General features: G+C 42.6%; 1 protein-coding gene and 1 long non-coding RNA gene across 5 annotated transcripts; one reads left to right on the top strand and one right to left on the bottom strand.

Annotated features, from left to right (window-relative positions):
• The first annotated feature begins 881 nt into the window (after positions 1–881).
• Positions 882–27,243, top strand: pals2b (protein associated with LIN7 2, MAGUK p55 family member b). Of its 4 annotated transcripts, none has more exons than XM_005453799.4 (14): positions 882–1,037; positions 8,973–9,035; positions 12,450–12,703; positions 16,708–16,808; positions 17,338–17,490; positions 19,010–19,162; positions 19,496–19,723; positions 20,487–20,618; positions 20,702–20,798; positions 21,106–21,174; positions 21,267–21,428; positions 21,513–21,715; positions 23,222–23,350; positions 25,828–27,243. In XM_005453799.4, exons 3-14 carry the CDS (start codon positions 12,574–12,576, stop codon positions 26,002–26,004), a joined length of 1,734 nt encoding a protein of 577 aa, XP_005453856.1. In that variant the 5' UTR covers positions 882–1,037; positions 8,973–9,035; positions 12,450–12,573; the 3' UTR covers positions 26,005–27,243. The 4 variants fall into 4 exon arrangements, with proteins under 4 accessions (XP_005453856.1, XP_005453855.1, XP_019206200.1 ...); XM_005453798.4 differs by having other exon boundaries at positions 16,708–16,826; XM_019350655.2 differs by lacking the exon at positions 12,450–12,703.
• Positions 12,561–16,696, bottom strand: LOC102079968 (uncharacterized). The gene is made up of 3 exons (XR_266404.4): positions 14,172–16,696; positions 13,978–14,059; positions 12,561–12,697 (listed from the first exon to the last, which is right to left on the bottom strand). It is a non-coding gene; the product is annotated as an uncharacterized LOC102079968 (long non-coding RNA).

The raw sequence follows: 27,243 nt of genomic DNA, 5'->3' as shown, positions 1-27,243 counted from the left end.
TAATGAGGGCTTGTTTTCAAAGCTGATCATCAGAAACTGTTTGTCACCCATGAAGAGATCGGGTTCGGACTTGCTATGCCACACCTTGCCTCCTAGTTACTGTAGCATCTGGTGAAGCTTTATGAGACAGGGTAATTGTGCAGGGAAGCGAGTTAAACCGAGTTAAGCACGCACAGCTCAGGAAACACGGTCGCAGAAAACGTTTGAATTCAAAATTGAATGGCTAATGGCGCTCTCTCGTGGCCGCAAATATAAGTACATCATCTCAAACTACCCGGGGGGGGGGGTAATTTCCAGGAGCATTATTGCAATTATCCGAGCGGTTAGGTGCCACAGCCTGACACCCAATCAGATCTGAGAGTACAAATTAAGTCGTGAAGAGGCACAGCAATTGCGACACGCAATCCTCTGAAATACACCGAAGGAGGGGAGGGGGGACTGTTCAAACAGGACCAGCTAGTGAGTTCAGTTCAGAGTGGTTGCTCAACATTTCAAAACTAGTTTTTCACCAGTTAGCAGCAGGCCTCAGAGTGAAGACGTTAAATATACGCCCTGCTTTCTCTCACTCGTATTTTCCGTGCAAAGACAAAATGATGAATAAATGCGGCGCACACCTGTAGGGCGCAAGGCAGCTGTGCTTTCCTTTAAAAAAAATAGCGAAATGAAGGTCAGCAGGATGGCACCGGCCATCTCTAGTTATTTTCTACTACATAACGCGCATTACGTTAGAAATGCGATGCCCGCACAGTCTGAGCTGGACTTGCCTCACGTAATATCCATACGTGAATGGATGAGCGCATCACAATGTGGCGAAAAGAAAATACTATCTACATTGTTTCCACTTCAGCGAGGGCCGGGCCGCAGCTTTCATTGGTCTGTGTGTCATGACGTCAGGGAGGAGGCCGGGCGTGTCGGTTTGATTGACGTCGTGTGCTCTGGTAGTCTGCTGCGGGACCGGGACAGACAGCTGAGGGGGGTCTGAATGTCCAACCGTGACGATCGGCGGACTACCGCGAAGTCGCACGCGCCATCCACAGGTAAGTCACTGCTCGTGATCATATCCGATGTTGGGAATTCATTCATCAACTGGCACTATAAATGGGAGACAAAGACACTTAGCCGTGTGTGTGTTTGAGGTACAGCAGTGGAGTTTGACAGAAGAAGGAGAGGTTCGTCCCCTCTGCCTGTCAGAACAAGCTCCACTCCGACACGTAACAGCTCGCTGTGGGCGCTTACTGTGGACCCGGACGCGTCCTTTCCTCCCCCCTTTACCCCTGCCTATCGTGAAGAGGAATACATGGGATGGGTTGTAGTCGTAAGTGTGCTTACGCCACAATGGCTCGGATGGGTAACAAAAAAATGGCCGCACGTGTGGCGAGATGGTTGAGCGCACGGTTGTCCGGTCAGCCAAAGCGGCTCAGGCGTTTGGCACGGGATGTGGCACACTTGTTCGAGCGCGCGGATCCGTGCGCCAGATCCGCGCGGTGCCGTTTCCAGGAAGATAAGAGGAAAGAGCTGCGGGTTGTAGCGCTGACAGGATGAGAAGGCTGGAACACGCGTACGTCCCAGTGTGACTGACTGCAACATCCACCAGCAAAGGAGGGTGGGCTCAAGGAAAGGACAGAGAGCGAGAAAGAAAGATTTTTTACTCTGTCATCAGACCAAATTAAAACTCTTTTATTTCTTTTATTTTGTTGACTAGACAAAAACTTTACCAGCGAGCATCAGCACAACCTGAACTGTGAGCTAAAGATGAATGAAAACACATGAGACCCTTGGCTTGGCACAAACTGGCCAACCAGAGGTACAGCTAGACGACTGCATTGATTTTTATTTTCTGTCCTCCACTGGAAATGAATGAGTGCACCATCCCATAATAATGTCCTTACATGATGTCAGAACCACTTTATGCTGCCACTTAATCGAAACATAAAACCAGGGAGACTTCCTTGCTCAGAGGAGCACAGCACAGGGTCACTTGGCAAGCTTTATAAGCAGTTTAGCATCGTGCACGTGACGGGGGAAGCCCATGCACATACACAACATCATTGTGGATCTGTCCAGAGAGAGGTGCTACACAGGCTATGCAGACCCCTGAGAGGAATAGATGTATCTTGTTGCATCTTAACAGGCGCTTATGGGTGTTTCTCTGTTCATGTCAATGATCTAATCAGATTTAGTGACTCTCTTAGTGTAAACAAAAGGAGGAAAGGAAGGAGACTGAGTTAGTTAAGTACATCAGAGCAAGTCTGTAGTAGCTGCTGGTGATGTCCTTTAAGACTTCTGAGTCATGATTCAGGATGACCTTTATTGTTCTGCTGAAGTAAGACTTCTCAGCCCGGCTATGCATTTCCCCCTTGTGTCATCTTGGAGGAGGAACTTCAAGGAATTTCAAGTTAACATGCCCCCGGTCAGTGAGGCACACTGAACCCCAAATCCAACCCTCCGAAGCTTCGTCGTTTCTATTATTAATTATCATGTGTGGGAGATGGGAGGGAGGGTAGAGATGTAGAGCAATGGACTGGGGAAAGTGGAGTGACTCAGACCTCCCAGCTATGAACAACACATGTATGAGAAAGCTGTCATCTACATAATAATCCCTCCCTGCCCTCCACCAGGCTGCACCTCCCTGTTGTTAACGTGTAACTGACGCCATAGTAACTGTTATCATGAGCAAACGGCATCTCTGCGAACACCAAACTAAGCCTCAAGCGCAGAGGAACATTATTTTGAAAAGAACCTTGTGTCAGAATCGCTGCCAGGCGAATGTCTGGCAGTTTTTGCTGCAGCCTATACTGCTGATTCACCAGATTTTATCCATCACAGAGGCCTTAAGAAGCATGCCACTACAAACCGTTTGCCAAAGAAGACGGCCTGGTTTTACACGTCTTTCTTGCTGAAATTAGTAAATAAAAGGTTGAATCTCCTTTACAAACTCCACAAAAACTAAGTGATGAAAATAGGGAAGATGATAGAATAAATATCTAAGATCAACAGCTTCCTCATTTTTTCTTTCTGGAAGCTTATTTGCATTGAGATGATGTAAGGCCATCGTTAGCGCATACCAGATCAAAGTCTCGGTCCATTTCCTGGAGGAGGCTCAGCTAGCAGGATACTGCAGGCTGTAGTTTTAGACGGAGGCTAAATCTGATTGCAGTATTTGGCAAAAAATAATTTAAAAAATCCAAATATGAAATAAGACAAAATCCTTCATTTTCCTTATCTCTTCTCCCCTTTTTACCATCCCACACCACTCATCAGATTTCTCATCTTTAAACTTTTGCTGTCATTTTTAAGCACTGTTGCATCACCTCTCCCCGCTCCATCCCCTCCCTCTCTCCTCCTTAACACTAACGATCACTAGCAGGAGGCTGGGAAGGCGGAAAGGCTGCAAAGACGCAGGCATGGCCATGTGGCGGGTTAGATTATGTCAGGAGGGTACTCGTTATTAAGATGATGCGCGCTGGGCGCTGAGAGTTTCTGACGAGCTGTGTAATTATATCCTCCCAAGCTGTGAGGCAAAGCGCAGACATCCCACCAGCTGGAACCTCACCAGAGAGGAAATTGAGGTCATTTCTTGGTGATGTGTGGAAATCGCTCCAGTGCAGAAATTTATTGCCTTGAAAATGGTGGTGATTTGAGCATCAGGTGATGAGCAGAGGCAAGTGTGAATCAGCAGAAGGATGGAGCGGTTTGCTCATCGTAGAGGTGGATCGGGAGAAATTGAGGTGGCTTAATCAACTTCCTGCAGCTGCAGTCATAAAGTGATGACTGTTTGGGAAACATGGTTATGATTAAAAAAAATTAAGCATACATCGATCTGCTAAGATAGCCATCTTAGGGGGTCGCAGTGTAATCCTCTTATTGAGCAGCTGGAGTGACCTACATAGGGTTTGTCTGGAGGCAGAAGGTGATGGGTGAGAGGCACGACAGCATGGGGATGGCTATGTGATTGGAGTGGTTGTATGAATAGCCAGTTATTACACACTCATGTACATTTTCAAATACACACTGTTCTTATGAGTCTGCCACTGCAGCTCAGGGTTAAAGGAAGTTTACAAATTGCCCTGTAAATTTCCCCTGGAACCAGCCAGTGAAGTGACATCTTGACCTGAAGGCAGGACAGAGCTCACTGGCCTCTTTTGTGATTCTCAAGTCACTGAGAGGAACTAAGAGTGACGGCTGCTCTCAGAGCCCTGTTCTCCACAGAGCCTGGGGCACAGGAGGATACAGAATAGGGGTGGACAGAATATACAAACATCAGCTGAATAGTTCTCACGGGATGGATGCCTTATGGGGCAGGTTCTGAGTGTGCATTTGTGCTTCACAATCCCAAGGGGCGTAGCACTGTTCACCGTAGACTATAAACTTGCAAAATGTGCTCACTCCCACACAGCAGGTCTCGGGTAGAGTGCAGATTTCCTGCTAGCGTGACCAGAACTGGAGGAATTAAAACCACACATCCCGCTGATGTTCGCCTGCGCCTTTAATAGCATGCATATGCACATGCACACGCACGCATGTTTACATGAGTGAAGCGACAGTGATGTTTTGTACAAGAACAAACCCTCTGATCCTCCCCATAATCCCTCTTCCATGAGCCGTCCATCATCTGAGTGCTTGGCAACGGGGAGGAACTTGGAGGGCTCGTTCTTTCATACTAACCAGCCAATGGCAGCCAGGAATGCAAATCACCATTTTCTGTGATTTTCCGTCCTGAGAGTTGGAAAAGAGGATCAGACTGCAGAGGTGTTGAGACATCAGAGGAGTTCTGAGCACAGGACATGTTGAGTGAAAAGCGGAAATTATGGTTCAGCGGGGTTAGCGTGTTGGCTGTCCTTCTACCTGTAGAGAGCATCTGTTTTTAGATGGGGGTAGTGTCAAAAATAAGTTGTATAACCAGTCTGTGGGCTACTCTTGCTTGTGCTGTTGTTGACCCTAGCTAGCCAAAGAGAAGAGGAAAGTTATAACATACAAAGAGCTGAAGTGCACCAAAGAAAAGTGTCCACTGGCAGCCACTGTCTGTACTTTTCATGCTGTATTTGTGATTTTTTTTTAATGTTTTTTGTTTTTGTTTTTTATATTTCTCCCATTTTTTATGAACTCTGATGTCACACCCTTCCCCGTTGCTGTCCACTATTCAACCAGTCAGCATTCACCCGATGCACAGCATCATCCAAGCACTGTTAAATTGGGATTTTGAACAATTGCACAGAAACATGTTTGCATTGCTTAAAACCCCTCCCCATAGGGTCCCTGCAGGCAAATGCAGTCTGGTAATTCATCTCTACCAATTCTGCCAATAAAAGTGGTCAAATATCCAGCCAGAATTAATTCAGAAGCTTGTTGATGGCTACAAAAAGCCTCTTATTACGGTCCAACTTGCTAAGGAGCATTAAACCAAATATTAATAGTAGTGTATGTATATATATTCGAGCCTGACTGGATACTTTAGGCCCTGTTTGGATTAGAGAAAAACCAAAATAAATCCAAACATGTGCAGCCAATTCTTCTTGTTTTTGCTTAAAAGTCATTAAAGATGTATTCTGTACAAACAATACACCTTAAAAAAAAAAACAGTTTAAAGAAATCATTAAAAGCCTGAATTTATCATGATATTCATGCCCATGATGAGTGCGTGTGAACTTCTGACTTCAACATATGCAAACAGACACATTTGTGGAACCATAAATTCAACATAAGACACATCAACCTGGTCACTGAGGAGGTTTGTGCAGAAAAAATAAGCTAAGCAAATATCCATCAGATTTTTATGGACCTTTAATTACAAAAGATTTTTTGCATTCCTGTGCTTATAGCTAGACAAGGTTATTTGGTAGGTTCTAGAAAAAGTGAAAGGGCGTTCAGCAACCACTCTTCTCTGTTCTCTCTCTAGACTCTCATGTTTTCTCTCTCCTCCTCTGAACTTCCCAAGACTTGAGAGGCTTTTCCCACAACCCTGTCTAATCTTTAAAGGATTGTTCTTTCTCTTTTTCTTCAAGACTCCTAATGTGCCTTTTATCTGGTCCTTATTGTCATGCTCTAAATCTCTCTCCTCCTCCGTTCGTCTGACATTCTCTCACTCCCTTTTACACACTCCTCGAAAGGCCAGATTGTGACCCTTGCTGTTTTTTGTTTCTTCCCGTCTAATAGTTTAGTTTTTAGGGGGGCAGATATAATATTAATACAGATAGTGCATTCTCTAAGGCACTGTATGGATGTGTATATGAAGTGGTGAGTGCTAAATAACTACCAGTCCAACTTACCATGAAGACTCTACTGCTTTGTGTTTCTACTCTGTGTTGCAGACAATCCTGGAAGTACTGTGAACAGTAGCGCTCGATCTGCTTTAATCAGCATTATTTCACAACGGCTCCTTTGCATTTTCTTCTGCATAATATTAAACAAAAAAAAAGGTTTTCCAACATATACCAATACTGAAATATCTGGAAAGGTCCGATATCAGCCAAATGATTTATCATAGGGCTCTGTTTCTTTGCTCCTCCCTCCTCATTTGGCCCCTTCGATTGGTCCATCTTGGCTCCCTGCCCCTTGATGCGGATGATTAGGCGAGGAACTGACTGGTGACTTTGCCTCTATTAACATTCTTCCAGGGGATATCTTTCACTTCCAATGAGCGTGCAGAACCTGATTTTAATCTGTGTTGTATAATGAACTGACCCCTGTACTCTCCCTCTTGTAATAGTAGGTGACCAGTTAGCTCTGGCAATTTTGTGTAGTGTAATTTTGCAGGAGGGTATTTGTTACCTAGGGAGCAGCTTAAGGCCAAGATGTACGTGCGATGTGTGTGTTAGGGGAGTATATAAAAGAAGATTACTTTCTTGATTTGAGAGGTCTTCTAGATCCTTTCTCATAATAAGTAAGCAGACATAACTTTCAACTTTTATTAGACTATCGAAAGCCTTGACTGCTTGAGGTGAGAAAAATAAAGGGAACGTGAAAGAGGCCGAATGCAGTGAATTGTAATCTGTTGTTTTGTGGTTAAATATAGCTATCAGTTATATGGAATAACAGCATTTCAAAGCAGGTTTTTCTTCTTTATGCTGGCTTGCATTTTGTAATGGTCCATTTCACAATGGCTCTTAGGGGCAGCGTGAATGGGTTTAACTCTGCTAGACTTTGCAGTTTTATTAGACATAATTAAATATTGTACAGCGGGCAGGGCATGTTGCTGGAAGGAGCAGTGCTTTCTGCCTGCATTCACAGTTTAGACAGAAAAGAAAAAGAAGCGAGGATGTGGTGTTTGAAATGGCTTTTATGTGGCTGATGCAAAAATCCTCTTTGTGTGTGTATAAAGCTAATTCTGACTACTTAGACCTGAAGGTTCATTCTTGACAATGGAAACAGGATAAAACATTTTCCTTCATATATGAAAGTCATCAGCAGACTTAAAACACCCATGTTCTGAATACCTCGTGTGCTTAGAGAGTCCTTCAAAGTAGGTGGGAATGTAGGATATAAGACAAAAACAGGGTTTGTACAATTCTAACAACTTAATATGGTCTGACCAACTTCATTCTTCAACACAGCCTGAACTCTCTTATCCTTTTGTATTTTCTTTAAGTAGTCTTCAGGAATAGTTCTCCAGGCTTCTTGAAGGACATTCAAAACTCTTCTTTGGATGTTTGGATCTTCCCTGGCTGCTTTTTGTTTTGTTCTATAACAAGATGATCCCACACTGCTTCAATAATGCTATGGTTCACACTCTGCAGAGCTCAATCCATGACTGACAGTGTGCCATTGTTTGTTTTTCTGTCCACGTATGCTTTTACGGTCATGCTGAAACATAAGCTGTTGCCAATGAGACTCTTTCCAGAAGGTTTGTATGGTGGATCAAAATCTGCCGGTACTTTTCTGCTTCATAATTTCATCAATTTTGGCAATATTCCCAATACTACTGGTTGAAATGCAGCCCAAAACCATGATAGAGTCTGCACCATGCACCATGTTTTACAGATGGCTGCAGACACTCACTGTTGTGCCTTTCTCTTGACCTGCTTCGTACCTATTGATGAAGATTTGAACCATAAATTTCCCATTTGGAGTCCCTCCACCATCAGACCTGTTGCCACTGATTTTCAGTCCAGTTCTTGTTTAATTTGCATACCTCAGCATTTTCTCCATGTTTCCCTTCCTTAAGAAGGGCTCCTTGACAGCCATCCTTCCACTGAGACTGTCTTTACTGTATTTTCCTCTGTTTCTTAAGGACATGACTTTCAGATACTGTTTATCTTCTTTAAATTGTTTTGTTAGGTCCGCCCCCTTTTCCCCATAGATTCGATTAAAGAAATGTGAACAAATTATGCATTTTTGTGACAGGCTGCTAGTAACAAAGTCCTCAAAGATACAATTTAAAAGTGAGAAATGCACGGCTTTAGCAACAATCCATCTTTTCTTCTCTACGGTTTCTTTCTCAGAATATAAACTGTGCTGGACAAACAGTGAAAGAATGACTGTACCTACATTACAGTGTGCAACAGCACGCTGAGACAGAAAAATCTGTAATACGACACCTCAGATGCTGGCAAACCTCTGCATGAGACTCAGATGGGTTTGCAAGTCAAAATGAGAAGAGAGGTTTCCTGGGTGTGAATGCATACCGCTTCGTCATTACTTTCAGAGAATAGTGGCCATTTCCCACACAATGCCAGCTGATGATGCGGGCATTGCTGAATAGCTAAGGACAATAAATTGTCAGGGATTTCTGTCTAAAGGCATCCCACGAGAGGAAGGGATGACATAGACAGATACAAGTGATAATTCACAGGGAGACAGGAGTTACTGGGTGGGACTGGTAAGCACGACTGTGTATCTGAATCCTCAAGTGAGTTTATGTGAGGAATGATGAAAACTGGCGAGCAGCAAAGCAAACAGGACTGAATATTCATGGCTCATACGGATGATCCTCACAAACTTTCACACATCTCCCACCCCTTCTCCTGTCTTTTCAGGTCTTCACAGTTGACTGATGAGCAGCCAATAGGACTGGGCTTGGGCTACACCGACTGGCATAGGTAAACACAACTTTCTCAACCCACCGGAGATGTTGAAATGTTTTTTTTCTTGCATGCTGACATGATTTTGTCGGTTCGCTGGGAGACCTGCCAGCCTTTGAAGCAGAACTGTGTTGGTCAGAAAATCTTTACTTTTAAAGATTTACTTTTAAATAAGTAAGGAAGCAGCTGGTTTTCTTGTAGGTGTGTGTGTGTATGTGTGCTTATGTACCCGTGTGGATTTCACTTTTGACAGCACTTCCTCTGTACTTGAAAGGGCCACGCTGATGTTAAACTAAAAGCGTGGGATTAAAGCCTCAGTTTTATATAACCAAACTCTGTATATATTTGTTTAGCGTCCCTAAATCTTACCTGACTGTGACTGGCAGAAAGTACAGCTTTTGCATTACTGGCTATTATTAGATGTCATTGTGTTTTCGATAGAATACGCAAAAGCTTCTCTCTTTCTTCGCCTTTTAAAGTACCAGCATGAATTCTTTTATATATACACAAATTTGCTCATTTCTGAATAATAGAACAATTGCTTTAATAATTTATTGCACAGTCTTGCTTTGCTCATTACAGAGCTGGCGCTTGTGGATCAGTTGTTTGTTTGTTTTTTAAGTCTGTGCAGTCTTCCTAGGGTGCTTTCTTATGGCATGGTGCTTTAGTTCTTCTCATGCAGCTGCTCTGCCTCAGTTAAATTCTGTGTGAAGTCGGCAGTCGCTGCCTTACTTTCTAAAGACGAGCAATTAGATCGACGTTTTAGAGAAAAAACCTTGCGTGTGCGATCAGCCGTGTCGAGTGCCTGTAGTTCAGTTGGAGAAATGTGCTGTGACACTGCACTGATGGCCAAAGGGAAAATCTCTTGCTTCCCTCTGCACTCAGAGTTGGTGCCAGTGTGTTGCAGTGTGTCGCTAAAGGCCATGTCAGCCCTTGCCAAGCACAGCTATGTAGCATACTTCAGCCCTATGGACATGTTTGAACACCAGATATGGCGAAAGAGCGAGAGAGAGAGATTCTGTAATCCAGTGCTTTCGTGGCAGGATTAAAATCCCGCGTCCTGAGTTGGGGGAGGGGTTGACTGGTATTGCTGAGGATGGGGTGGAGGGAGAGGCGGGGTGGATTAAAGCCTACAGATTTGCTTCTTGCACAGCTGTGACGCTCTGGGAGGAGCCTGATGGGGGCAGTGGGAGGAGCTTGTTCTAGATTATTCTCGTTTTTGCTTCCATGATTTTGGTCTTGATACAGAAATGGGGATTTGAATCTCAGGCTAAATCACAGCATATCCTATGCATCTTATAGAGCGCCATGGTTGCACTGATTCAGGGGGTCTCAAGCTGACTGTTGTTTCTTGCATAGCTGTAAAAATGGGAATGTCTGTCATTAGTCAGCTAGTCAGTGCTCCTTTACATGGTGACCAAAGCACATCGTCACATGTGTTATACAGGCACGATTGACCTGCTTGTAGCTGCTCTCTGCAATCCAGTTAAGTAGTCTTGAATACAGCAGTGTAGGGTTGGCTAGTTGCAGTACTTTACAGTAGTGTCACTGCTGACATGATATTATAAGTTGTGTGGTTCTTGTGTGGTTGATGCTAATCTTTTACGTAACATCATGCTAGAGCTAAACGCATCAGAGCAATCAGCCAATGTTTGCTCGCTGTTATCATAACATCTAAGTTACATTTGTGCGCACAATGTATTTATAGTGATTATAATTTTTATGTTATTATTCATAGAGTAATGGCCCATAGGCTGGCCTCCTACAAAAATGGTCTAATTGGAGTGTGCTGACATGGTCAGGCAGCTGTTTGTCTCTTTGTTTGTCTTTAAACCAAGTCATAATTAGATGACAGATAATAATAATAAGGGAGAACTTCCAAAATATGGAGACAATAATGTGTTTTGTATCACATCATGTCGCATCTGCTAATGCTAGCACTGCTTAACCATGTTCATCAGCGAGATTTCTTGTGATATTAAACAGAATGCTAATTTTACCTGATAAAAAATAGGTTTTTACAAGTACTTACTGAAGAAAAGGAAGAGCCAATACTTTAAATCAGGGGTAAGCAATTAATTTTTCCAAGGGGCCACATGAGGAACCCCCGACTGTTGTTGGGGGCCGCACCATTAAGGTGAACTGAATTCTGCTCAGTTCCTAATTTTATCCCTATATAAACTTATCAACTGCCTTAGAGTGCCCTTTAGTATTCACTTTAAAGCATGTAATTTAAACATGTGAGCTGTACCAGGGTGATAACATGCTATTTCTATTCAAAGTTGAGCCTTTTAACATTGAAATCTATAGGAACTTTATGATTATGAGCTTTTATTTAGCTCTTAGCAACTTTATGCTGCATAGCCTCAAAGAGTTCTTGGTAAGGATAGCAACATAACTTGCCTTTTATTTGCAAGAGAGCCTTGCTGTGATGTGTTAAAGTATTCTTTGTGAAATGTTACTTATTATCCTCAATATAAATCAAGACACAGAGGATCGAACGGTTATTAAGATAATATTTCTGTTAAGAAACAGTCATGCAGCCAGCAGCTTGTGCAGACGTACTTAGGCTAAAGGCAGAAACAAGAAAAACTGCAGTCCAAAAAAATGTGCATAATCCTGTCAGCACCTCGAGTCTACTCATTTAATGAGATGTAAGGTGGTGAGAGGCACATTCATTTGAGGGGGGGAAGCAAAAAATTAAAGAGAAAAAGCTCCCGTTGGGCTGAGGAAGAATCAAAGAGCTGGACGACCACTGAGGGAATTCGTGCGAGCACAGTGTGCACAAACTGAGAGTTTCTGGCTTTGAGCAGAATAAGTGTGAATGGGAGCAAGAAGGAGGACAAGAATGGGAATGCAGGGTCAGGCCCTCTTTAGTAGCACTTATGTAAGATTACTTACATAATGACACATTCAACTAGTGTGTGTGAGTGTGTGTGCCTTTGTCTAGACAAGAGGGTTAACTTGACTTTGGGTGGGGTCAAGGATACAAGAGGAGGGGTACTCAAGCAGACCTGGTAGAGGAGGATCGTGGGATTATGTGTGTGTGTGTTTATGTGTGTTATCAAAAGAGGCGGGGGTGGTAGTATGAGAAGGTATTAAAGTCAGAGTACAGGGAGGGAACTAGCAGGCACTGAATGCATGTCCACATCTGTGAGTGTGATCCATCTTTCTGCCTCTCTTTGTCTCATTTCACGCCTGTCTTTGCAAACTCGTCCAACCATCAGCCTCTTTTCCTTTCTTTTTAAAAAAAAATATCTTCCTTCAGCTTTCCTACTTCTCTTCACTCCCCTATCATTCCTCGTCTCTTAATATCCTCTGATATTAATCCCATTCTACTGTCGCTGTCTTTGTGTCTCTTCTCTCATTATTCGCCCTCAATCCCCTCTGTCTCTCTTGCTCCTTTCTCCCCTTTCTGCATTTTTTTTGAAGTGTGGAGGGTCAGCAGTGCCAGAAAAGACAAGACAGAAGACATATTGGCAGAGCTACTGGTGGTTTACTCGTGGTTAGCCTTAGCATACTTGTGGCAACAGGGAGGAAGAAGCAGAGCTTGGCGATGGTCACAGCAATGGAGGATTCCTGTCCCAATGGGGTACGGGAAGAGGAGGAGGTGACACCCCTGGGACAGCATGCCGTGGAGGGGCCCCCGGCTGTAAGATCCACCCAGGGAGCAGAAACATCTGGAGGTGAGGACAGTAGGAGGAAGATGGGAGCTTTCAAATATTGGTTTGAATAGTGGGATATTGTTATCTTTTATTTAAGATGGAAGGCTTTAGATGGGTAACTCCAATGGTTTTTTCACCTTTAGAACAACAGTTCCCAACATTTATGTCCCCGCAGTTGTGTCAGATTTGCTTGAGTCCCCTGTGATGGATACCAAGCCATGTTTCAGATGTGAATAAATAAAGCCTCGTCCACACAGGACAGCAGTTTGTTAATGTGCATTTAATGCAGCTGATGATTGGTCGCTACCAGACAGGCAAGGTAACACTAATGTATTTACTATTCTGTCATACGTTAATCAACGGTATCCTGTGCTGTGATCGAATTATCAGTGGGCCGATATCATCATCATTTATAAATGAAGATTAAAAAAAATAACCAAGTAAAGTGTCAAATACAAAAACTGTGAGCGACGAGGTTGCACAGTTTGCCCACGAGAGAGCACTCTGCAACTTCCCTGTTGACAGCACATATTTGAAAACCACAACAACCAGTCTATTGGCACAGATTCAGGCAGAGGGTAAAAAGTAAATAATAACTGCACACAACAAGTGTTTCATATGTCTGAAGAAGAAAAAATTTTGCCCGATATATAAAAAAAAAAGTAGAATTTTTAAATCATAAATATAGTGGTATTGTTATCCGTCTACAAAAAAAACAGGCTCTCTTTTAAACCAGTGCTAGTTTAGATGAAGAATATATATATATATATAAATATAACAATTTTTCCATTTCTAATACTATTGGAACATTTATCCAAATCTTTTAGCAGTTATTTGTTGCAACCAATAATTACTCACTCTTTATTAATTCATTTTAGAACTACTTTATTTTACTTTTATTCAGTTCTACTTTGATTAATACATGAATTTGAACCTAAATTAGCCAGTTTTACTTGCAGTTATAAGTTTCAGTTAATTATTTAAATCCATTGTCCGTTTTAGCTAACATTTAGTTAGCTAACATTTAGCTAGCTAAAACCAGCTAACAATATTTAACACACATCATTTTATTCAGTTCTCTTTTCAACAGTTTATCAAGTAAAAGCCAACTAATTCAGTCATTTATATTATGTATTACTTTAAGTTAGCATTTCAGATATCCCTGATTCTTTCCTAAGCAGTTTAAACATGCTCTCAGTCCTCCCAGTTAGCGCTTTGCTGTTACAGCTGACACAGTATAATCAAGTGTAATTATGTTTAAAGTAGTTTAGGTAAACAGCAGTATTTCAGCCTACCTTTGGGATCCAGTCGAGCGGTTAAGAAGCGCTGCTTTACAGCAGCTTTAGCTGTGAGAGTCCCAGGAACTGCACTGCACTTCTGAAAAAGGAAAAAACAGACCTTAAGATATATTTTGTTATGGATGATGTGTCAGTGGAGTTGCTTCTCTGACAGTCATCTCACAAGCTAAAATAAAATAAAATAATGATACCATGTTTAATACAAGTTGCAAGGTTTTTTCTTTCTCCTGGGATTTCATTCCTTGAGAAACAGAGCAGTGATCTCTGCATCTGCATTCAGTGCACGTCGTGCTCGTAGGTGTGCATACCAAGGCAGTGGTTAGATGTTGCAGACAAAAGTGCCACAGAGGGAGGAATTACAAGGAGGTAAAAGAGAGTGATTCATTATATGTGAATAAATCATCTGGAAAAAAACAACTGTTTGGTGCTGTATTCTCTCAGCTTTAACAACTCCTTTAGGCCACAGCGTTTGGATCTCTGTGTCATATTTCAAAAGATTATGTAGACTTTAGTTTGAAGGCTTTAGTTCATTTCCCAAGTTTTACTGGACAGAAGTTTTAACAGGTAATATGCACAGAAGCGTGGACGAGTAAGGGTTCCTGTTGTCAGGGATGCAGTAAGTAGGTAAAGGTCAATGAAGACGACACCGGGATATACAAAAGGTTTCAGCTGTGTGTTATTGTGTGTATGCTTGAGGCTTTTACTCCGGATATGTTCATGTTTTGCAGTAAACGTAGCTTTATTTATTGCATACAGTTCAAAAGTTAGTTGTGCCACGGCAGTGTTAAGTTTCCATATTCGTCTTGTCTGTGTGTGTCTGCGTTTGTGTGTATACGCCTTTTCCCGAAATGACCGTTGCCCTGTGGAAGATGTGTGCGTGGTTCCCCCAGAAGAAATAAATTATTGTGTCCACATGTCCATACTGAGTTTTAGAGTGTGCTGTTGTGCCTTAAATACACAAAGCTTCATTGATATACAGGTTTGATTGTCTGCAGTGCTGTTTTTAACCTTCTTCCCTCCTATTTGTCCTTCTTAAAGAGGATCATAAATATTTAAGGTCTGTTTTGCACTGAGCCTGTTGTTTATGCAGTCTCCCTGCGCTCCTCTGGTTATCAGACGCTGTAGAGCTTGAGTTGAACTGTGACTGTTTCAGTGCAGCAAACCAGAGAAAGCAGACTTTAAGCTGTGATTAAACTGAGATCTAAATCACAGAGAGGCATTCATTTGGATAAAAATCAGCAACCAGAAGGAAACGTGTGTTACACAAGAGATGCTACTTTTTTCGGTAATATTTTACAACTCTCCCACATGGTGTGATGCTGCAATTTATCTTGGTTAAAATGCGTTCCAAACTTTTAATGCTTGTGCCTCTTTTACATAAGGAAAAGCTGATTAAACACTTTCAAAGTGCACGTCAGCAGAGCTGTGCTGTGGTCAAGCGGTAAAGGGTCATATCGCATTTGTATAAATGTCCTGAGCGGCTCCTCAGTCCAATACGACTTCTATTCCTTTCTTTCTCTATTTTTCATCTTTTTGTTACTGTTTCTTTTAAATAAAAGCTAAATGTCCAATATTTTTTAATCAGTATACATGCCAGATTGCAAACCTTACCAAAAATATAATATATAGACGTCAGCATTTCATAATCTGTATTTTCAAAGCAGCAATTTGGTATGGGGCACTTTATTCTAAAGAGGAGGCTGAAGTCATAGACTACAGCTCGACTTGATGACATGGAACATGTCTCGGGGTTTAAGAGTAATAATGGGTTAGTGAAGCAAAACGCAGAGTGAAATCATAGAGTGAATCAACTGTACACAAGTGCTGACCGGACATAGTTATTACCCACATAGGTGTAAAATGACACGCACATACACATACATTTCCAGGGCTTTAAATGGCTAAAATGTGCTTAGATTGGCTTTAAGACCCTGGCATTAGGGCGTTAGCTAGCTGATACCTACAGTCCACACCTCTCCCTGTCTGTGTTTATGTTAACAGCATAGAGACTGACTGCATCCGAATCCAGGAGCCTTTAGTTGAATGTTTAGGGCCTTGAGGGAATCTGGAAAAAAAAGCACTTTGAAGCTTTAAAGTTAAGCTTTTTTAAAGTGAATATACACAACTGTGCACACTCTGAGCAGACCAGGCTTAATATTCTGGGGTGCTTGTCTGTGTATACAAAGTATGTGTATCCAAAACTCTCCCAGAGAACAATACATAGTCTCTGTTGGCCAAATCTGCTCTTGACTGACAGCTCTGACTCAGGGTAAGACTGGTGGCCTTGACTCATAGACCATTTGCCAGCTGTGTTGTGACATTTGGGTGAAAGCTGGCCCAGATAATACTTGCTGTAACATGTTTCAAGCCTAGCTTGTGACTTTTGGGCACACACTGCACTTACCATATTGGGCCCATCTTATGCTGTCTAGGCCACATATCATTTTCGGTGCTGTAATTAGTACCAAAAGCATCCCAGATTAGATCCAGATGTTATCCTGGCTGTGGAGTTTAAACTGAGTGAAAGCATGCCCATTCACTGCATCTGAAACATTTGGGTCTTCTTTTACACTGGAGTGTGAGCAGATCTCTTTTTGCTGTTGCTTTGCCTTCAACAGTGTCATGGATGTTTACACTCTGAATGACTTTCAGGCCTGGCTAACTCGGCTTTTCTCTCTCTCTGTGTCTCTGTTTCCCTGGATCTTTGTTTCTCGTCCCTCCGTCCAGCCATGCAGCAGGTGTTGGATAATGTGGGTGAGCTGCCCACCTCTGCCGGAGCCAAAGACATCGACCTGCTCTTCCTGCGCGGCATCATGGAAAGTCCCATTGTACGCTCCTTGGCTAAGGTAGCACACACACATAGCTCAGGGCAAGCAGCAGTGAGCAGACAAACCACTAGCCAGCTCCAAGCTCCCCCACACGTTGCTCCCAGCAATGCTTTGCTTGCTCTGGCTGAGGCACTGAAGTACAGTAAGGTTTTGACTAACACACAGTGCTTTGTGCATCAGACCTAATGCATAATGACTGTAAGAAAATTGTGCAGCTTTGCATTTTTGTGCCTTTTTTATTGACAGTGCATGCACATACGGACACGCCTTCACTGCTGTTTGAAGTCTAGTGTGCACTGAGTTTAGTTTAATCACAGCTGTAGCTCCTCCAACAGGGTCTTGTCATGTTGTGCTTTTTCAAATGCTCCCTGTAGAGCATCATGTCATATCGACAATCACGGCTACTGAGCAAATCTCACTTTCTGTCATTCAGTCTTTGCACATCCAAATAAATACCAACAAAACCAGGAAGGTTATGAAAGGCAACCGCCGTCTTTCCACTTTTCATGAGCTTCTTTGTCTCACCCAGGCTCAAGAGCAGCTGGAGGAAGTGAAGCTGGAAGCGGTGCAGGACAATAACGTCGAGCTGGTGACAGAGATCCTGGGCGACATCAACAACCTCAAGGTTAAAGACGACAGCGCGGCTGAGCTGTCTCGGATCCTCCAGGAGCCGCACTTCCAGGTGAGCCAGAGCAAGAGCGAGCACAGTTAGGTAACGCAGAACAGACGCCGTTAACACAAGCACTGATTAATAACTTAGCTTGTGAGGTAATATGTGGCAACCCTAAAACACTATGATAAACCAGATGCTGTTTTACAGCACTGTACTTATAACGTTATGTCATAATCGATACATAAATTCTGGTGTTGCTGCTCTCTGTTGGCAGCAATAAAACTTTCACTGTCTCTTAAAAGCAAAGCGAATATTGACTCTGAATCTGGGAACAGTGTCTCCCTGTGGGCCTCATGAGGAATAAGACTTGTGTTTTATCTAAAGCGCTGCTGTTTAAATAGTTCTTAAAAATTGTATCCTCTCATATTGGTTTTGGCTTTGCTGACTCTTCTGCTTCATTGCTAAATGTCCTGTTATGGCCTCTCTCTACTCTACATTTCTTCATTTAGCTGTTATATATTGACCCTCCATACATTTGTTGAGTGGCACATTGCATGTTTTCATCCTGTTTTCTATTTCTGCATCAACATTCATTTCTTGATGCTACCTGAAAAAAAGTGGTTAGCTTGAAAAGAATACAGCCTTTTAAATGCAATCATTCCATATAATTATTGAATGCACACTTTTTTCCACCTTATTCTACTTTTTTATTAGCAGTAGCTGTTGTAATGTTACTGCACATGTGTGTGAAATGGGGACTGTTTTTCATCTGAACAGTTTGCCGTACTCTAAATGTTTTGACACTAGCTACAGTGGCACAGATCAGATGTTTTGGAGCCTGCGCTCATGCATCAGTAGAACACTAACCTCTGTGCCTGAACTTAGCAGGGGCTTTATGCAGGCAGGGCCAATAGGAGGTAGATTTCTGAGCCGAGCGAAGCCCCTGCACCAATCAGAGCTCTTTGTGCCGTAAGCTGAAAGATAAGACTCTGTTGACCTACTGAGCGATAGAGATACGGAGGGCGGAGGGGTGAAAGCAGGCTAGGTGGGAAAAGGAAAACAGATATTACATCACAAATTGAGTGTTTGATTTTACAGACTTTTTGTATTCTTCACCAGTGAGCGGTTGGTGGTGATTTGGAACCAGTAATATCTGTGGGAAAAAAGCAACTTGAATGAAAGCTGTTGGAGGGATACTCACGAATCAGACATTGAGTGATTAGATTTGGGTGGTTATCCATATTTGGGATTTTATCCATTAGATGATTGCTTTTTAAGCTGCACCTAAATTATTAATATGCTGGTTGGTTGTTTGGAGATATAATTGTCCCGTTTCACTGTTATAACGTCTGCCAACAGAGCTTTTCTTTTCACTTGAAACATCAAGTCACAGTTTTGTTAATATTACTGTGAGGAAGCCTAAATTTCCATTGTGGTCACAAGTGACATTTACAATAAAACTACTGAGGGAATGGAACTCATGTGTCATCTTTTCTTTTGCGAAAGTATAATTGTGCTTCTTCCTCTACAATAAGCTGTAGTTAAGCCTTAGCACTCTCCTACCTTCTCCTTTTTTTCTTTCTCTCAGTCTCTTTTAGAGGCTCATGACATGGTGGCCTCAAAATGCTACGAAGCCCCGCCCCCGACTGAGACAGCCAATGACGCAGCGGTGAACAGCGCTCTTATGCAGGCCGATGCCGTGCGCATGATTGGCATTCGAAAGAAGGCCGGGGAGCCACTGGTGAGAGGAGACTGGATGCTGACTGAATGTGTTTGCATGAATGTGCCACATTATTTGTTTGATAATTCAATTTAAAATGCTCCAAAAGCTGCCAGCACTACAAACATGGTCGATAGGTTACTAAAATTAACAGGGGTGAGGCTTAGCAGAAACCCCAAGAATCAGACGACCCCCCCCCCTACGAGTCAGCACTTGGTGACAGTGGGAAGAAAAAACTCCCTTTTAACAGGAAGAAACCTCTGGCAGAGGCTCCAGGCGCAGGGAGGGGGTGAGTGTGTGTGTGCGCAGGAATCAGAGGTAATAAAACACCCCTCTCCCTCTTCTTCCTCTCAGGGTGTGACATTTCGTGTGGAGAAAGACGACTTGGTGATCGCGAGAATCCTTCACGGAGGCATGATTGACAGACAGGGTCTGCTCCACGTGGGCGACATCATTAAGGAAGTAAACGGGAAAGACGTTGGCAATAATCCCACTGAGCTCCAGGAGATGCTCAAAGACTGCAGCGGAGGGATCACCTTGAAAATACTCCCGAGCTACAGAGACGCTCCTGCTCCTCCACAGGTGAGCGCAGGCACGCACTCTCCTGCTTATGTAACCGGTGACAGATGTTGGGTGGTGGCACCGTCCTGACGATATGTCCTACGGCCTTCCCACAATCCCTCGCGCAGGAATTTGAACTCTGGGAGTCCTATTAATAACACTCCAGATGCTATCTAGGTCACACTAGCAGTTTCTGTGTCATGCACGCACTCCAAATACACGCGCATGTGTTCGGAGTAATTTCATGCTCTCTGACATGCAGAGTACAGTAGTGTGTGACGCTGTTGTACAGTTCCCCTCAGACATGCTCCAGTTATGTCTTCTGAGTAAAGAAAACATATATATATATATATTTTGAATCTTGGAACACATAAACCTGGAAATGCTTATAAACTGAATGAAGAGCAGTAAAAGTGAATGAGACGTAATGCGAAATCACTTCCTGCTCTGTGGCTCAGAGCGCGCTGCACAGTATATTTCACTGGCTTGTTTTATTGCTTCCTCTGGCTGCTTGTTTAATCTAATGCTCTGGCCAAAGCACTTACCCTTTCTAGCAAAAGCCCGTGCAGCGTGTTGACGCAGCATGAAGAGCTGTGTCGGCTGCGGCTGTGGGAAACGGGCCGTAATGGGTGTGAAAGAGCTGCCGTCACCATGCCGACGTGTGAGAAACCATGCTGAGCTAAAGCTGCTTTGTCTTTCTTGTTGTTTTGTGAACGCCCGTCTTCCTCTTGAATCCTAATTTAAGCGCTTCAGGAGCTCACACCCGTTCCTCTGTTCCTCACAGGTGTATGTCCGGCCATACTTTGACTATGACCCCGCCAATGACAGCTTGATCCCTTGTCGAGAGGCAGGTATGGCCTTCAAGAAAGGTGATATCCTTCAGATTGTAAACAGAGAAGATCCCAACTGGTGGCAGGTGAGCCTTCCTTCACAGACTGTCTTTGACTGAATTTTGAACTTTCAATTTTCTAAACTTAACTCTGAACTGATCCGCGCCAGGCATGTCACGTAGTGGGTGGTGCCACGGGTCTGATCCCCAGTCAGTTCTTGGAGGAGAAGAGGAAAGCTTTCGTTCCCAGAGACTTGGATGGATCAGGTGAGTACCCTACCTATACTTCTTGGCAGTGATGCCAGACGTTTGTGTAAACACTCTGTGAAAGATTCCTGAGCTAAAACTCACCCAAGTTCTTAATGTCTCTCTTAAGCCGAGGCTGTTTTTGAAGGGATGGAGTGGCCTGTGAACTGGTTTACTGCCAGACCTCTATCACTTCTAAAGCTTTTAGCTGATTGATGGCAAAAAAAAGAAAAAAATCATGGGTAGTTAGTATTTTCAGTGCATGCTTGCCCCCATCTGGCCAAATCCTGTAACAGCAAAGATATAAACGTGCATATTTGTCTTGCAGGAATTCTTTGTGGCACCTTGGCTGGAAAAAAGAAGAAGAAGATGATGTATCTAACAGCCAAGAACGCAGGTCAGAATATTCTTCATGGTCTAGATGTTTGGTTAATGTCTTCATTGTCTTTCTCTACAAGTGGCTAACAGCTTTGAAATGTCTTTGAACAGAGTTCGATAGGCACGAGCTGCAGATCTATGAGGAAGTGGCAAAGGTTCCTCCTTTCCAGAGGAAGACGCTGGTTCTGATAGGCGCCCAAGGAGTGGGCCGACGCAGCCTCAAGAACCGACTGATGGTCCTCTATCCCACGCGTTTTGGCACCACTATACCATGTACGCCACACTTGGGTTTCTAACCGCTTTTCTCAAATTTTGCTACAACAGTGCAACATTTACCTGAATCATGTCTTCTGTCAGACACGTCACGGAGACCCCGTGATGAGGAGCTAGGCGGCAACTCCTACCACTTTACCTCAAGGACAGAGATGGAGGCTGATGTGAAGGCCGGCCGCTTCCTGGAGCACGGCGAGTACGACGGCAACCTGTACGGCACAAAGATTGATAGCATTCACGAGGTGGTCGCAATGGGACGCACCTGCATCCTGGATGTCAACCCGCAGGTATGAGAGTGCAGCATTTACTCACTGTGTTTGACTTTCAGTGAGAACATTGGAGAGTTTTGTTAGGTGGAGTTTGGAGCAGAGTTATGGTTTTGTATTTTCTAATTAGTTTTTTGTTTTTTAGCTCATTTTGGGTTTTCCTTTCATCCCAATTTGATTTCATTTAGTTTCCAGAGCTGAATTGTTTGTTTCAGTTGAGTTTGCATTGTTTCAGAAAATTTACTTTCAGTTGAGTTTTTATTAGTTCCACTTTTCGATTTAGTCTTTTTAATTAATCTAATATTGGTGGATGTTTGTCAGGGGAACATAATTTTGGAAGTTCAGAAATTACATCATATATCAGAGTCAGACTTGCCAAGTCTTATTGAACAGATGCACCAAAGCCTCATGAGACAGTGTGGTTTTCAATTGTAATTTCACATCTAGTTTTACTTTTAAACTACAATAACCTTGTGTTAAAGGATTTAAAAAAATATGCTACCCAACAGCACTTAAAGGAACACAATAATCAGTATAGCAGTATAGCATCAAGTCAATTAAACTTCTATGATACTGATCTGATCAGTTAAGTAGCAGAGGCAGTATTTGATGTTTCCTGATTGTTTTTTCACTAGTTTTCCATTTGGCTAAGCCCAGTGTCACTACTGGTATTATGAGATAATACTTGGGCCCCATAGAGGTTGGACAGAAGGTCCAACTCCTTGAGATGGCACATCAACACATGCCCCTACCAGAAGGTTTGCTGTGTCTCCAAGCACTGTCTCAAAAGCAGCAGTCGGAGATTCCAGCAGTCGGGCAGTTACTCTAGGAGAGCTGGTGAGGCCTGAGGAAGGTCCTTAACCCATCAACCTTTAGTCAGTAGGATCGGTATTGGCCTCTTTGTGCAAGAAGGATGAGCACTGCTGGAGCTACAAAATTGCCTCCAGCAGGACACTGGTGTGAATATCTTTAATCAGAAACAGACTTCATGAGGGTGGACTGAAAGCCCAACGCCTCTAGTGGTCTCTATATTCACTGCCCTGCACCTTGGAGTCTGATTGGCGTTACCTGTAGAATACCAGAATTGGCACGTCCACCACTGCCATTAGTTATCAGGATGAAATCCTTGGACCCATTGTCAGACCCTAGGCTGATGCGGTGGGTCCTGGGTTCCTCCTGGTGCACGAGAATGCCCAACCTCATGTGCAAAGAATATGCAGGCAGTTCCTGGAAGAGAAGAACTCTGGGATATTATGTTTCTGTCCATCCAACTCCCCCAGGGCCAGGTCCTTGTTCCAGATCTGGGGGGAGACCCCCCAAGGACACCATCCAGTCTCTCATAAGAAGCATGCCCCAACGCTGAGAGGCATGCATACAAACAATTGCTGCAATGAAATTTTGCCAAAATGTGTCATTTTTTTCACTTTGATTTTTGGGGTGTCTTTGAATTCAGCCCTCTGTAGGTTGACAATTATTATTTAATGAAATAATGAAAATAATAATGAAAACATCCGTGTCTCTCTTCAGGCTCTGAAGGTACTGAAAACAGCAGAGTTCATGCCTTATGTGGTGTTCATCGCAGCACCGGATTTTGATACTCTTAAGGCCATGCACAAAGCTGTGGTGGATGCAGGCCTCACAACTAAGCAACTCACGGTAGGTTAACAACACCCATGCGTAACAATGGGATGAACCAAACACACACAAACAACCGTGCTCTCTCTCTCTCACACACACACACACGCATACACAGTGATATGCTTACATTAGCCACAAATAGAAAGAAAGAACTGATCCTTATGCATAAAAGCAGAACCCAGTGGCTCAGCACTAAAGTCCTATTATGTGAAGTTGACTGCTTATCTGTTCTGTCTGTTGGCAGAAAACTAAAAAATACCTCAAATCTGGTTGGTTCTTTATAGGGAAATAACATAGAACACAGTTTTTTAAAGCTACCGAACTGAAAAACTGATACAGACAATAACTTGTTCTCATTATTCCTCCAGATACCAGGGATAATGGGAAAACATAAGTGTGCAGCAGCTTTGCCCTCTATAAGAAAAAATCCAAATGTGGCTACTATATTTTTTTAAGAAAGCTAAATTAAGAAAGGTAAATTAACTGAGGAAGTTTTTGAAACTATACATATTACAGATGAATTACAGAGGAATGTGAATAAACAGATTATCGTGTTATGCTCGCTAACACAAGCTAAAGCTAGCTTTGAGCGGCTAACTAGATGCTAAAATGAGCCTTTTTTTCTTTTTTAATCTGTCACTGTTTTTTGACATTTGAGCCCTCACTTACATATCATGGGGATAACTCTACAATATTTTAAGTCAACTGTAGTCAATCACAAACACTATGACTGATGTACTGAGATAAAAGACACACTAAAGACATTTGAAAAGAAAGGGTCTGGTGTTAACTGGTGTCCTGAAGGGAATAAGTTTGCCTGTCGTTGTTTAAGGCATTTGATTTTATTCTCCCCCTGGTTTTATTAATGCTTTTAACACTTTTAAGGTTAAATCACCCTCATATGCTTTCTATGTGGGCCTTACTAACAGGGTGGCTAAATATAGGTATGCCGATTTGAATGACCCTGTGGCCAAAACACTGCCTGGAGGCAGATCATGTTACTTGCTGGTCAAAGAAAATCCTTCTAAAAGTACCTTAAATTACATAAAGTCGTGGTGAAAATAAAGTACACCATCTATCATCTCTATCATTGTACATATCAGAACATAATAAGAACTACCTGTGTCTTAAAATTATTTTTTTAAAAATCTGAGATGAACAACAGCATACAACATATTATGCTATGTTCTTAAAGCCAAAATGCAGAAGCGTTGTGTTAAAAGTAACGTACACCCCTTGATTTAGTAGAAGCACCTTTAGCAGCAATAACTTGAAGTATGACTTCAGTAGTCTCGCACATCGTTGAGGAGGAATTTTACTCTACTTTTTTTTACAACGTTGTTTGAACTCCTTTGTTCTCGGAAGCTCCCACCAAACCATTTGAATCAATCTGATGTCTAAAACTTTGACTGGCCCATTGCAGCACCTTGATTCTTTTCTTATTCAGTCATTCTGTTGTAGATTTGCTGCTTTGTTTGGGATCATTGTCCTGTTGCATGACCCAAGTTTTAGCTGTTGGACAGATAGCTTCATATGTGGCTCTAGTAGAGTTTGGTATACAGAGGAGTTCATGGTCAACTCTATGACTGCAAGGTGCTCATTTCCTCTGGCTGCATATCATCACGCCTCAAACACAGTGCTTGGCAGTTCATATGAAAGTGTTTGTGCTGATATGCTGTGTTTGGTTTTGTCCAAATGCGGTGCTGTGTGTTATGGCCAAACGTCTCCACTTTGGTTTCATCTCTCCAAAGGACATTTTTCCAGATGTTTTGTGGTTTGTTCAGATGCAACTTTTTAAACTTAAGCATTGCTGCCATTTTCTTTTTAGAGAGGAGAGCGTTTCTCCTGGAAACCCTTCTAAACAAGTTGGGTTTTTTTTCTAATTGAATCATCATGAACTTTCACAGTTATTGTGCTGAGGCCTGTAGAGCCTGAGATATAGCTCTTGGCTTTTTTTTAACACTCACTTTGAACATTAAACGGTCTGACATTGAGGTGAATGTGTTTGGAAGTTCATTCCTGGGAAGACTGGCAACTGTCATGAATGCTTTCCACTTGAATGCTCCAGACCAGCAAGCTGGCAAAAGTCCTGCCTTTATGGAGGTCCTTACATTTGTTGATCATCAGTTAATCAGGCGATTTTGAATTGATTGACAGCTGCACATTACTGCTAATATGGAAGAAGTAAGGGTGTAGTTTTTGTCTTTGTCGCACACTGTTTCTGCATTTTTGGCTTAGTTTTTGTAAAATAAATAATGACACAGTCTGTTGTGTTATATTTTGTTTTTGACCAGGTTATCTTTTACTGTGACCTGAAAGGTAAAACCTTAGAACTGACAGAGGGTCTAGTTTCTTTTTACCATGACTGTAAATATCCATACACTCATCATTTGTCCGCCTGTCCTGGTCTTCACTGTTATGTGCTGGAATCCTGACACTCATGCATACAACTTGTATTTATCCCCAGAACTGACCTGTCCTTCATGTTTCTGCAGGATGTGGATCTGAGGAAGACGGTGGATGAGAGCGCCCGCATCCAGAGGGCTTATTGCCACTACTTTGACCTGACCATCGTTAACGACAACCTGGATAAGGCCTTCGAGACGTTACAGGCAGACGTGGACAAACTGTGCAGTGAACCCCAGTGGGTCCCAGTGAACTGGGTATACTGAGGACCAGCACCACTCGTTACACTGTCCAGTCTACGTGGGCCTCAGTGACCCACCAACATGTATGCGTGTATGTGCGTGTGCTTGTGATCACAAAGGCCAAAGAAGACGAAGGGCAGAGATATTACTGCAAGTAATCAATGAAATCTCATCGCTCTTTCTCCTCTCGGGCCTGCAACTTTTTTCTACTCGAAACTCAAAGGGAAAGAGTGCTTATTTATTTTATAACTTTTTATGAAAGATCTTTCTATTCAGTGTGGGATTACGGTGAGAATGAAACAAACCAACCATGAGAAAAAGAAAAAAAGTCTTGTCACGTGCTCGGGCCATACTTTTTTGCATTAATTTATTGTTGTAGTGTCGTTTTGTAGTCGTTTTCCTTCATTTTTAAATACTTCTATCAGTCTTCCCTCGCTGACACGGAGGATTCACGGTCGCCACCCGAGCTCCAAAACAAAGACGAGGACAAGGCGATCGACGAGAAGAACTTTAAGCCGTCATTGTCCAAGAAATCTCGCGGTGTGGCACATGTTGAACATCATTGCTCTGTTTTCTTTTCACCTTTATTTACTTGAATCCTTAATGTTATTTTTTAATGTCGCCGGCCCCAAAACCCTCAATCGGTTTTCTCCATGAGCGAGGGGCTAAAAAGCTCACCTGGTATGTAAAAGAAAAACAATATTATGACGTACTTTTTAAAAGATCAAACACCATGTCTGTTCATTTTCTCTAGTTTTATTTTGTTTTTGCTATTTTTTAATCACCGTGATGATTAGTAGAGTGTAGCATTCAATCGTTTGCTTTGTTTTTATCTCTGTCGTCTGTTTGTCTGCAGTATGAGTGTCGCAGTGTGTTACCTGCTACAATGTGTTAATGTTTTATTTTTTGTGAATGTGGCTCGAACCCACTCGCTCCTTAATGATCCTCATCTTCAGTGTTGCGGTTATGCCAAAGCCCTTGTGATTATACTCCGAATCAAATATTAAATTCACAGTTCTTAAATCAGATACAAAATCAGAAAAACCCGATTCCTGTCCTGGACTTCGAGACTTCAGGATAAAATGAGTATTAAGTCACTTTAGGTGGATATTCATTGTGATGTACAGTAAATAACATTTCAAAAATGCTGAGGATATTCTGTGACAGCCCTGCTGCCTGTTCAAGTGTTTCCACATCAACCTCATGTCTTCTTTTTACATTTTTATCAGCAAAGTTGTGATGAATAAAATTTGATAAACCTCA

The sequence above is a fragment of the Oreochromis niloticus genome, linkage group LG22 (assembly GCF_001858045.2).
Source record: "Oreochromis niloticus isolate F11D_XX linkage group LG22, O_niloticus_UMD_NMBU, whole genome shotgun sequence".
NCBI lineage: Eukaryota > Metazoa > Chordata > Actinopteri > Cichliformes > Cichlidae > Oreochromis > Oreochromis niloticus.
Note: the sequence above shows the minus strand (reverse complement) of the source record. Positions and strands in the feature narration are given on the sequence as shown.

Bases quoted from the DNA above. Each gene is read 5' to 3' on its own strand.
- pals2b (XM_005453798.4), top strand. From the start codon at position 12,574: ATGGTCACAGCAATGGAGGATTCCTGTCCCAATGGGGTACGGGAAGAG. The intron at 16,827-17,337 runs GTAGCACACACA...TGTCTCACCCAG, and splicing joins TTGTACGCTCCTTGGCTAAG to GCTCAAGAGCAGCTGGAGGA. The intron at 20,619-20,701 runs GTGAGCCTTCCT...GATCCGCGCCAG, and splicing joins AAGATCCCAACTGGTGGCAG to GCATGTCACGTAGTGGGTGG.